The sequence below is a fragment of the Castanea sativa genome, chromosome 7 (genome assembly GCF_040712315.1).
Source record: "Castanea sativa cultivar Marrone di Chiusa Pesio chromosome 7, ASM4071231v1".
Taxonomy (NCBI): domain Eukaryota; kingdom Viridiplantae; phylum Streptophyta; class Magnoliopsida; order Fagales; family Fagaceae; genus Castanea; species Castanea sativa.
The window spans coordinates 21081731-21093988 of record NC_134019.1 but is presented as its reverse complement, the minus strand read 5'-3'; the positions used below and the strand labels follow the sequence as shown (position 1 = coordinate 21093988).

The 12258-nt window shown below is 39.4% G+C and overlaps 2 protein-coding genes across 2 annotated transcripts; both read left to right on the top strand.

Moving 5' to 3' along the window:
* The first annotated feature begins 5091 nt into the window (after positions 1-5091).
* Positions 5092-5565, top strand: LOC142644129 (uncharacterized). Its single transcript, XM_075818806.1, has one exon. The coding sequence runs from the start codon at positions 5092-5094 to the stop codon at positions 5563-5565; it is 474 nt and encodes a 157-aa protein (XP_075674921.1).
* Positions 5566-9635: 4070 nt separating this feature from the next.
* LOC142644128 (uncharacterized) lies at positions 9636-10604 on the top strand. Its single transcript, XM_075818805.1, has one exon. The coding sequence runs from the start codon at positions 9636-9638 to the stop codon at positions 10602-10604; it is 969 nt and encodes a 322-aa protein (XP_075674920.1).
* Positions 10605-12258: the final 1654 nt, after the last annotated feature.

The following is a 12258-nucleotide window of genomic DNA, read 5'->3' as shown; positions in this document are numbered from 1 at the left end:
ACCTTAAAGGTATTAAGCGCCACCTCATCAAAGTCGCCGTCTATTTCATTAAACATCTCCCAGTATCGGTCGGAGTATGCTTTCAGTGTCTCCCCTTCCTTCATGGCCATGGATAGCAACGAGTCCAATGGCCGAGGGACTCTGCTACACGTAATGAACCGCGAAGCAAATGCCCTAGTGAGCTCCCCAAATGAGCCTACAGATCCCGATTTGAGACCGTTAAACCATCTCATAGCTACAGGTCCCAAGCTAGAGGGGAAGACTTTACACATCAAAGTCTCGTTGTGAGAGTGCACTGCCATCCTTTGGTTGAAGTGACTCACGTGCTCCACCGGATCAGTCCGGCCATTATATATGGTAAAGGTGGGCTGGGTGAACCTCCTGGGAAGCCTCCCCCTCTCAATCCTCCGTGAAAACGGAGATTTAGAAAGCTGGTGCAACGCCCTACTCATGGTATCGTTGCCTAAGCCCCTAGAACGAAGCTTCTTACGTCTACGGGTTGGCTGGTCGTCCTCCTCACCGGAGGATGTTGCGCTGGTGGGGGAACATGACCTTGAACTGTAGCCAGGTCCCCTATCCTTCTCTGAGGAAGAACTAGACGAGGACGGGGAAACCTTACGTTTAGCGCGGCGTAACTTCCTCTTCAAACGATTGATTTCCTTCTGCATGGATTTAGAACCCTCATCATGGGTAGTGCTACCCCCTCCATGAGTATGGCTAGCCCCTGGGTATTCTGTATGGACGCTTCCCTCACGATCCCTACGATGTTCAAGACGTTTGAAATGATCTTCCGGTTGTGATCCTTGTGACTCTGCATGGTGAGAGCCTAAGCCTGCCATAATATCCCTACCTCTTCTAGACTAGATTCCCACAGACGGCGCCAATTGTAAGTGCACAAATGCACCTGGCCCCAAGAACAGTTATGGGCCCAGGCCCAATGAGCCTTAAACAATATGAATTTGTAGAGTGTGGGCTTGAAACCCAGGTTAGAAGTGTGTGGGGATTAAATGACAAATTAAAGATTGCAAATACTTGGAAACAACAAGGGATATTGTAAATCGGCCTCCTCGGACGTAAGCCGAGAGCTGTTCTTATATTATATCTTTCTCCTTGTCTGTTTTCTTTTTTAGATTACAAAAAGTTCATCCCCGTTTCTATTCCAGGTTCCTCCTTAAATACTCCTCTTTTGTACACGTGTTGCCCCACCTCCCCCTTAGCCTAGATATTTCCCTTCTCAGTGCCTTTGAATAGTAACCAGAAGTTTCTCTTCTACTGTTCAAGTGTCACTTCCCCATAAATGCGGCCAGGGTGGTAGGTGCAGGGTCTTTAATGTGGAGGTAGCAGCCTTTATCTTTGACATTTCTTCAACACCGGTGCTTCTGGGGCGTTCTAGGGTTCCCCCCTTTTAACCATTGGCCTTAACCGTGTCATCCCCTAATCTTTACTATGAAATCCCGAGTTCTTCGGTGTTCATCCGAGGGTAAGGTCACCCTTGGCTGGATCCTCGGATCCTCGGCGTATGGGCCGACCCATAGTACTAACAAATTCTAAACTCAGGATCAGGTCGACCTTCCTTAACACGGCCCAAAAGGCCCACGTTCCCATCAGGATCTTTTTGCCCCCCACAATAACTATGTTTAACCTATTGGACTCATTACTAAGGCCAAAAATTCTAACATTATTTTCTTTACTTATGATATAATTTTATAAGAATTTTATAAATGGTTGTTAAAGGCTAGGCACAACTCATCATGTCATTATTATTTGTATTTAAAAGCTAAAACCTTTCCTAATTAAAGGTCTAGTGACCACTTATATTTGTTTTTGGTGCCTTTAAAGTTTAAACTACTTATTTTGAAAACAAGACTAGCTTGTAGCCCCATCCATATGTATGGATGCATTTAATGACGAGTATCCTTATGCTTATGCCTAACCATTTGAATTTCAAATAGCACTAGATGACTATGCTAATGTAGAAAGAAGTAAAGCTCTATTAGTACATCGAACTCATATAAATTTTTGCTACAAGCATATTATATTCATTGGACAAATATATGTTTGATCAAGCTTTTTTTTTTCTCCGTAGTACTAGAACAAGTAGCAAGCAAGAGAGATTGACTCAAGGAAAGTTAAGTTTACCTATTTTAACAGCTTTTAACTTTGTAAGAAGTTTGATATAGGAAGTTAACCATTCTTCGCAAGAAAGTCAGAAATCCTTCTTTTTGTTTGAAAGCATACATAATTCTTGATTAACTATTAGCATTTAAAGGAAAAAGGAATAAGACATATGCATGAAATGAATATAGGGTCTATTTGGGTAAGCTGTTTGAAAATGTGCGTTTTTAAAAATAGCATTTTTAAAATGTGCATTTGGAAAACACAATTTTGAAAATCATAATAAAACGTTTGGCAAAACTTGTGTATAGTATTAGTTTAAAATTGCGTTTCGGTGCAAATTACCAAAAAGGACTTAAAGACTTAATTTTGATATTGATGTTATTCTATCATTTTTTAAGTAGCTCATGAAAATAATAATAATAATAATAATAATAATAATAATAATAATAATAATAATAATAATAATAATAATAATAATAATAATAATAATTGTGGGGGGTAAAAGGACCCAAATGGGCATATGGGCCTTTGGACTGTAGCATGGAGGGCCGACCTGCTCCAGAATTAAACTCTACGAATTGGCCCATACGCCGAGGATCCGTGGGTACAGCCGAGGGCGAGCTTCTCCTCGGACAAATCCAAGAGAACTCAAAACTTCATTATGAAGGTTAAGGCATAACTCTGGAAAGACTGATGGTTAAAGGGGGACACCCAAAACCTTCTAGATGCACCAGTGTTAAAGAAAATATCAAGTGCAAAGGCTGCCACCTCCGCATTAAAGGCTCTGCACCTACCTCCCTGGCCGCATTAATGGGGAAATGACCCCTGAACAGTAGGGCTGAAACTTCTAGTCACAGTCCAAAAAGTATCAGGGAAGGAAGTATTTAAGGGGGGTGGAGGCTAGAGAAAAAGGGGATCGGGAACAAAGAAAGAAACTAAGAATTGTAACTTTTAAGGAAGAAATAGCAATAATACAGAAGTGGTCCTCGGCTTACGTCCGAGGAGGCCTATTTTCAGTCATCTTTTGTTATCTACATCTGTTTGTAACTCTTAGCCCGTTATCAAGTTCTCAGCACTTCTAATCTAGGTTTCAAGCCCACGCTCTACAAATTTTATTGTCTAAGGTTCATTGGGCCTGAGCCCGTAGTTGTCTTTGGGTCCAGGTGCAATTGTGCACTTACAATAATAATAATAATAATAATAATAATAATAATAATAATAATAATAATAATAATAATAATTACAATATTCACTAATCCCCACTAACCTTTCTTTTTAAAAAAAGGTAAATATTATTAAAAGCAAAAACTAAATTAAAATAACCCCCAATTACTTTCCCTTCCCAATGCTAATATCAACCTCAAATAAAGAAAGTGAAAAAGAGATAGCAGAGAGAGAGAGAGAGAGAGAGAGAGAGAGAGAGAGAGAGAGAGAGAGAGAGAGAGAGAGAGAGAGAGAGAGACAAAGATTTCATTCACATGGGCATGCAAACTTCTTCTTGTAAACATGGACAGAGAGTAAGTGGACATGCAAGTTGTTCCTACAAGTAGTGCCTTCTTATTTCCATTTACGATAATGATACAACTGAGCTCGTTCTTGTTGTGAAAACATTCTCCACTACTACTGCAAATTCCGCCTGAGGCCTTGAGTAGTGCTGTCACTGGAAAGTTAGGGAGGTGAGTTTATTTGTTGGCTGATGATTTTGTCATTTAGCAAATGCTTGAGGGTGTTTTAGGTATTCAAACCTTAAAAAGTATTACGAATCTACGTTTTAAGTGGCGTTTTTCAAAAAGTTCGTTGATACTTTAGTTTCAAAACGTGATATATGGTGTTTGAAAGAACGTAGTTTCTAGTAGAATCACAATACCAAACACACACATATTTGCGTTTTTGATAAAAATGCGCGTTAAGAGTTTTAGAACAGCCTATCCAAACGGGCTCATAGTCGTCTACAAAAATAAAAATTTTTGATTTGTGACAAATGGGTTAACTATTTAATCATCTACAAGCAAACTATATGACCAAATTGACAATCATTTATGGTGATGTTTGTAAATGCTATGTACACAACAAATTTTGTTGACAGCCTTTTTCACAGCATATGAGATTGTAGATTTTAATTAGTACATCACTTTTACATGGAACCACCATTGACATCACTCTTATCATACATCAATCACAACTTGTCACCTTATTTAATTGTGGGCCAATCAAAATTAACCACCTAGCTTCAAATAGATTGATCTAATAAAGTGGGATGCATCCTAAGAAACTATTATAAATTAATAGAGGCACCCTTAAGTCATTCAAATGAGATAAAAAACATAAAATTGAGCTTAATCTTAGGTGGGTAATTTAAAATTATCCCTATTTAATATTTATAGAATTATCCTTTGTAGAAAACTAAATGATACTCTTAATTGGATAAATTTTGAAATTGAAATCCAAGCCAATTAGTTTGGAGAGTCCCATGCTCGTCCAAAACTCATCAAAAGGTCCCCCATATAAATAGAAGGGGGATTCATTGTTCAAGGTACCACACTCCCTTAGAGTTCTAGAGGAAGCTTCAAAGCATAGTCATAAAGAGAGAAAAAAAGTGATTTATGAACAATTATAGAATTGTCAAGCGTCTTGTAGTTCAACTTAACTGGTAATTTTTTTTTTTTTTCCAACTAAGATGGCTAGGTCTCAAATCTCCTTACTCCTAACTATTGATGTAAAACATAAAAAACAAAAAACAAAACTCTAAAGATGGTAAGTTGAATTGCAAATTTGCTTCTGAATCCGAATCTATTAAGTTATTTAAGGAGTCATGTGAAACATATGAATGTACATAAACCCACCTGAGTTGGGTTTCTCTCCCAAGTAGGAGTCTTTCTCTCTCGCTTTCTCTAGCCGAGTCACCCTTCCCTTTTGTTTTGTAACAAGGGTTCTTCCTAGAGTTCATCTCCTTTTTTCCTTCCCATCACTACCATGGACCACACGGTAGTGAAGGGATTGTCTAATCTCTGCCTCACAAAGGAGGAAGAAGAGGAAAGTTCTATTAAATCAAGATGCAAATCAAATCTATTGGAGGAGTGTTCGCTTAGTCTATTTGGCCGTTTACTGGCGGACGAAAACCAGAATCTAAGAGCACCAAAGAACACTCTGCAGATGGCATGGAAAATGGGCTCGGATTTACAAATTGTGCATGCGGGAAATAACATCATGCAATTCATATTCAAATCGGAGTACCAAATGAAATGGGTCAAACAAAATGGGTCAAGGAACTTCGATAATAATCTACTATTGTTGTGCAGATGGCGAAGGGGGCTCTCAGCTACAAATATAAATTTTACTTGTTCCCCTTTTTGGGTCCAAGTTTGGGGACTCCCTTTTCAACTTATGTCAGATGGAGTTGGCAGGGAGCTTGGAAACAACATAGGAAAGTTCATTGAGGTAGACTAGTGAGCAAGACAGCCGGATCAAGCAAAATTCATGAGAATTAGAGTGGATCTCCAATTAGACAAGCCTCTTAGAAGAGGGGGTAAGATTGCTAGTGTGGAAGGAGAAAAATTCTGGGTAAGCTTCAGGTATGAAAGGCTCCCAACCTTTTATTTTCTGTGTGGGAGGTTGGGCCATGATGAGAAGCATTGCAAAGAGTCCCTAGATCAGCAAAACCCTAAGCAATACAATGAATGGCTCCGAGCTCAAGGAAACCCAAAGATGGGATCTGAAAAATCAAGGTCAACCAGCAATGGAGACCAAGAAGAAGGAAGCACAGACCAGTTCGAAGGAAACAACCTTGGCAAAATGAAGCTTTCTGCTGCTTCGGTGGCCGACGGTGGTGACAGCCCATCAAGTAGACATGGAAACCAGAGAATTTCAAATTCAAACTCCTGAAGCTCTGAACGAAATGACAGGGTGCAGGGTGCAGGGCGTCACACGTGCTTATTCAACTAGGATGGAACTAGTCACTGATGAAATGTCAGAAGCACGTAATTTGAACATCCACCCTTTAACAGGTTTCCCGCGTGGCTTAAGAGAAAACTCGGGTGCTACTGAAGCTTTTTCATTAGTGGGCCAGCAAGCCCACTCCGAAATTGAAGGTTTGGAAGTTAATAGCCCAATTAAAACCACAGCAGCCCAAACAGAGGAAAAGGAAGGCATGCTTGAAGTCAAGGGCCAAGAAATAGAAGGAAAAATAAAAGCTACAGCCCAATGGAAAAGAATGGCAAGGGAGAAAGGTAAAAATAAAAGCCCAATTAAAGGTGCCCAACTTTTAAGCAGTGGATCCAAGAGAGCGGGGAAATTAATTTTTGAAGAAGAACTAGCAGCTTCTCAGAAGAAGCAACTTGTAGCAACAACTGATGTCCAAAACCAACATGATGAGAGATCGGCAGTGGCTGCAAGGCAGCACCGCCGGGAGCCATGAATCCCTTAAGTTGGAACTGCCGAGGACTTGGGAACCCCCGGTCAGTTCAAGCATTGCACGATATGGTCCGAAGATGGAATCCCAAAATAGTATTTTTGATGAAAACAAAAGAAAAAAAATTGAAGGATGGAAAGAATAAAAACAAAATCGGGCTAACACATGGTCTCATTGTTCCTTGTGCAGGCAGAAAAGGGGGTCTAGCCATGCTGTGGGCTAGAGAGGTTGATTTGGAAATCAAGAGCTACTCTCTAAACCACATAGATGCTGTAATCAATGATGCAAAGAAAAATTTCAAATGGAGGTTGACGGGTTTCTATGGCCATCCGAAGACTCACCGAAGGTATGAATCCTGGCACCTATTAGCTTTCCTAAATAATCAATTGCATCTCCCATGGTTATGTTTAGGAGATTTTAATGAAATATTATCTAACTCTAAAAAGCAGGGGGAGGGCTATTCGATCTCAACAACAAATGGATGGGTTTAGGAGGGTAGTGGATTATTGTGCTTTCCAAGATTTAGGTTACTATGGCTCTGACTTTACCTGGTGTAATACACAAGGGGGGGAAAACAAAATATATCTAAGACTAGACAGAGCTTTTGTCGACTTGGAATGGACTGAAAAATTTGGGGGAATGAAAGCTCTTCATCTGGTCGATTCAACATTCGACCACTATGCTTTGCTTTTTTCTAACCCTACAATCCAACAGAAAACCCGAGTTAAACACTTCCACTTTGAAGCGATGTGGACTAAGAACGCAGAATGTAAAGCCATTATTGAAAACTCATAGGGAATGGACCTTGATCTCAGTACTCCGAAAGGAGTTATGACTAATCTTAGTAGCTATGTTGTAGAGCTGACAAATTGGAGTTTAAAAGTGTTTGGTCAGATTCCAAAGAAGATACAAGAAAAAAGAGATGCCCTAAACTCACTGACCGTACAAGATAAAGATGGATCGCTAAGCACTAAGATTAACTGCCTAAGGTGGGAAATTAATGACCTCCTTAACGGTGAGGAGATTTACTAGGGTCAAAGAGCCAAAGCTCACTGGCTTAAAAAAGGCGATAAAAATACCAGATTCTTCCATGCCCAAGCCTCAGAGTGGTGCAAGCAAAACACTATTTTGGGGTTTTGGGATAGCCAAGGCTGATGGTGTGATGGAAAGGACAGTATTGCTCAAGCTACCATTGACTACTTTAAGAACATCTATACTTCGGCTTCCCCATCGGGGATAGATAAGGTAATTGATGCCATCCCCACATGGGTGACCAAAAAAATGAATGAAAGCTTAAACAGAAATTTCGCTAAGGAGGAGGTTGCTACTACTCTCAAACAGATCCACCCCACTAAAGGGTCTGGCCCCAATAGTATGTCTGCTATTTTTTATCAAAAATATTGGAGCATTGTGGGATGTAGCATCACTAATATGGTCTTAAATGTTCTTAACAGTAATATGTCCATGGCATGCCTTAACAAAACCAACATTGCCCTCATTCCAAAGTAAATAATCCCAAAAAAATGACTGACTTCCGACCCATCAGCCTGTGTAATGTAGTTTATAAACTCATATCCAAAACTATTGCTAATAGATTTAAGGCTATTCTCCCTCACATCATTTCAGAGAACCAAAGTGCTTTCATTCCTGACAGATTAATTACTGACAATGTACTTGTGGCTTTTGAGTTAATGCACTTTCTAAATCACAAAAATGCAGGGGGAGAAGGCTATATTGCTGCCAAGCTTGATATGAGTAAGGCTTTTGACAAGGTCGAGTGGTGCTTTATACAGGGGGTTATGGAAAAATTGGGATTTAGTCAAAAGTGGATAAATCTCGTAATGAGGTGCATTTCATCGATCTCATATTTAGTTATCATAAATGGGCCTGCTCGTGGAAACATCATTCCTACACGAGGGCTTCGACAAAGGGACCCCCTCTCCCCAACTCTCTTCCTCATTTGTACTAAAGGGCTTTCTGCACTTATTCATATGGCTGCCTGAAACCAACTATTAATAGGTATCTCTGTTTGTAGGGGCTGCCCAAGAGTCACCCACCTTCTCTTTGCGGATGACAGTATTCTTTTCTGCAAAGCTAGTGTGCGTGATAGCTAGGAGTTGAAGCATATTCTTCAAAAATATGAGGAAGCCTCAGGCCATAAAATTAACACCGACAAGTCCTCAATCTTCTTCAGCCCTAATACAACACAAGAAACGAAGGATGAGATTTTGGCTACTCTAAGCCCAATGCAAGATACTAGACACTCAAGGTATCTGGGCCTCCTATCCTTTATTGGGAGATCAAATTGCCATTCTAAAGGAGAGAATTGGGCAGAAGCTCGCCGGATGGAAAGGGAAACTCTTATTTGTGGGTGAGAAAGAAATCCTCATTATAGCGGTAGCTCAAGCAATTCCTACTTACACTATGGGTTGCTTCCTTCTTCCCCAAAGCTTATGTGATGAAATTGAAAATATGATGAGGAAGTTCTGGTGGGGCCAAAGGTAGCAAGAAACAAAAATGTGTTGGGTTAGTTGGAAAATAATGTGTAAACAAAAAGCTTATGGTGGTATGGGTTTCAGGAATTTGCAAGATTCAATAAGGCAATGCTTGCAAAGCAACTATGGCGAATCCTCCAAAATCCAAACTCTCTAGTGGCAAAGGTTCTTAAATTGAATTACTTCCCTACTAGTGATATTCTAAATGCAAAACTTGAGAATTCCCCATCATACTCTTGGAGAAGCATTCATAGTAGTCTTGAAGTTATAAGATTGGGAACTCGGTGGAGAGTGGGAAATGGAAAGCTAATCCATGTATGGAAGGACAAATGACTGCCAACCCCATCTACCTACAAGGTCATCTCACCTCCAAATGATACCCCCCAATACCCAATGGTCTCTTCTCTCATTGACCCTATGACAAAGTGGTGGAGAGTGAACATAATAAGAGCTACCTTCCTCCCATTTGAAGCAAACACAATCCTGAAGATACCCTTATGCCATGACCTCCCTGAAGATAAAATTATCTAGATTGAAAATAGCCAAGGGGTTTTTACCGTCAAAAGTGCCTACCATATAGCCTATAATCTTCAGGAATCAAAGGCAAGTGAAGAATGCCCAAATGGAGACCCTTGCAAACCAGTTTGGAGGACCTTAATCTCCCAGCAAAAATCAAGATCTTTGCTTGGAGAGCATGCGTTAATGGTCTGCCTACAATGGAGGTCATAAATTGCAGGGGGATATCTCAAAATAAGATTTGCCTCGTGTGTAAAAATGAAACAGAATGCTTAAATCATGCCCTCCTTTACTGTGCATTCTCATCTTTGGTCTGGAGTCTTTGGCCTAAGAACCCAATGCGCATCCATGGTTTTAAAAAATCTTTCTTGGACCCTGTCATTTTTATTCTTTCCTATGCAACACTCCAAGACTTAGAGCTTTTCCTTACTATTGCATGGGCTATCTGGTCCAATAGAAACAGGTTTGTACATGAGGGTTGTGGTCTCCCCTCTGAACAGGTGTGGCAATTGGCTAAAGGTAATGCTGAGGACTTTGCTTGCTTTGCCACATGGGACTTCAGCCAAACTAGAACTCTCCCGACCAGATGGGTGCCTCCTCCCCCTAGAATCCACAAAATAATTGTTGATGGGGCATCATCAGAGCTGGAAAGTTTCTCAAGTATTGGTGTTGTCATTAGAGATTATATGGGTCAAGTTGTGGCTGCCCTTTGTAAACCTCTTAAAGCTTGCTTCTTTGCTGAGCTTACGGAGATCATGGCTTTGAAGCAAGGTGTTCTTTTAGCTCAGGAGCTCCAGCTGCCTCGGGTCATTATTAAATCAGATTCCTCCAATGCCATTCAAGCAATCCAGGACAAAGCCACGGGCAGCAGCTTTGAGCACCTTATTCAGGGGATCCTTCGGGCTAGTGTTTCCTTTGAGAATTGCCTTTTCAAACACTTAAGCAGAAACTTCAACACAGTGGCCCACGAGCTCGCCCAACACGCTAGAAGATCAGGAACTCAACAACTATGGAAAGGAGTTACGCCTCCTATTGTAGCCCCTTTCCTTCAATCTGATATGTTGTAATGCTTAGTCTCTGTTCTGCTTTGTAGAACTGCTCTGTTTGTCTCTTTTATTTGGTTTAAATCCAAATCATTCACCTTTCAAAAAAAAATGTACATAAACCCACCTCAATTTGATATAATTTTATTTACAAATGTACTAAAGGTGTTCATAGTCCATATTCAACATCTTTGGTTTTTTTTTTTTCCTCATCTAAACTATCTATGTTAAAAACAAAACCCTCTAATATGTATTTAAGATTAAGAGGACAATAGAGAAAATGAGGGTTTTCTCTTCTTCTTTTTTTTTAAGTTAGCATTCTTATATTGTTAATTTAGTTTTTAATTATTTATTTATTATTATTTTTTAAATTTAACTTGTGAAGAATTTGAATTTGAATTGTTTTTTAAAATGTCCTTTTTATATATAAAAAAAATTATGAACATGAATGTAGATTGTGTGTAGAGACTAGGGTTAAGAATTATAAAACTATTCCTATCACATATGCTATACGCATGCTTAGAGGGCTCTCTCTCTCTCTCTCTCTCTCTCTCTCATAAATCCCAATTAAAGATTTATGCACTTGTGACTTGTCAATCATAGTTGGGAGTGGGATCTCATGTGCACGGTAAACTAAATTTAAATTTATGATATTATGACAGTGCCATTTTATAGGTTTTTTTGTTTTTATTCTTCAACTATAGGGTGCTACTTTTTCTTTTTCTTTTTTCTAGCAACCTCATGCGTTTTAGAAAAACCTCAATTGGACATATCTTTTTCAAATTTCTTTTAAAGATTTGATGACTCTTTTTTCTTTTAGGGAAATCATGCATAACTTTTTATTACTAATAAATACCAACAAAATTGACCATTACACTCACTAATGCAATAGTGGATTTGATGAAGTGTTAACGTGTATAGTGTTATGGGCTTTAGGCCCAACTAGATAGATTGCTTTAGGCCCAAAACATTCTTGTAGTACACCTTTACTTGTATTTCACTCTTGTGCCTCCTATATAAAGGCACACATGTATATTCTTTAATTGAGAAATACAATACAATCATTCAGTATTTCTAACATGGTATCAGAGCCACCTTCCTATTGCCATGGTTTTCAGTCCTTACGGTATATTAAGAGCAATCTTTGTCTTCCTCAGTGTTTCTTCATTGCGTTCATCTTCTTTGGCTTCTCACTGCTACTGTCAAATCTCTCTGGTATAGTTATGCCACCGATAGAAGTCGCATCAACACTGCAAGACCATTGCCTTCCTCAAACCACCGTCACAAAGCCAAACTTCATTCAAGGGATCTTCTCAACCTTATCAAATCTCTAGCTTTCATCAAGCTTCCATCTTGAATTTGAGAGGGAGTGTTGGAGATATATTAGCTCATTAGTATAAGCTCAAGCTTAATTCTACTTTGTATGCAAGCCAAGTCTCCCACTTGTACTAGAAGTCTATTAGTCTAGGGTTTAGTGTATTATATATACACATGTTATGGTTTATTGTAACACAGTACTCCACTCTAATATATTATTGATGTAGCTCTTTAAAGTTTTCTCCGTGGATGTAGGTCATTAGGCTGAATCACGTAACTCTCGTGTGTTATTGTGTTCTATACTTTATGCTTTCACTTCTGCATCCATACTAGCATATTTAACATGATATATCAATACTAG

Coding starts and splice junctions, on each gene's coding strand:
- LOC142644129 (XM_075818806.1), top strand. CDS start 5,092: ATGGACCACACGGTAGTGAAGGGATTGTCTAATCTCTGCCTCACAAAG.
- LOC142644128 (XM_075818805.1), top strand. CDS start 9,636: ATGCCCAAATGGAGACCCTTGCAAACCAGTTTGGAGGACCTTAATCTC.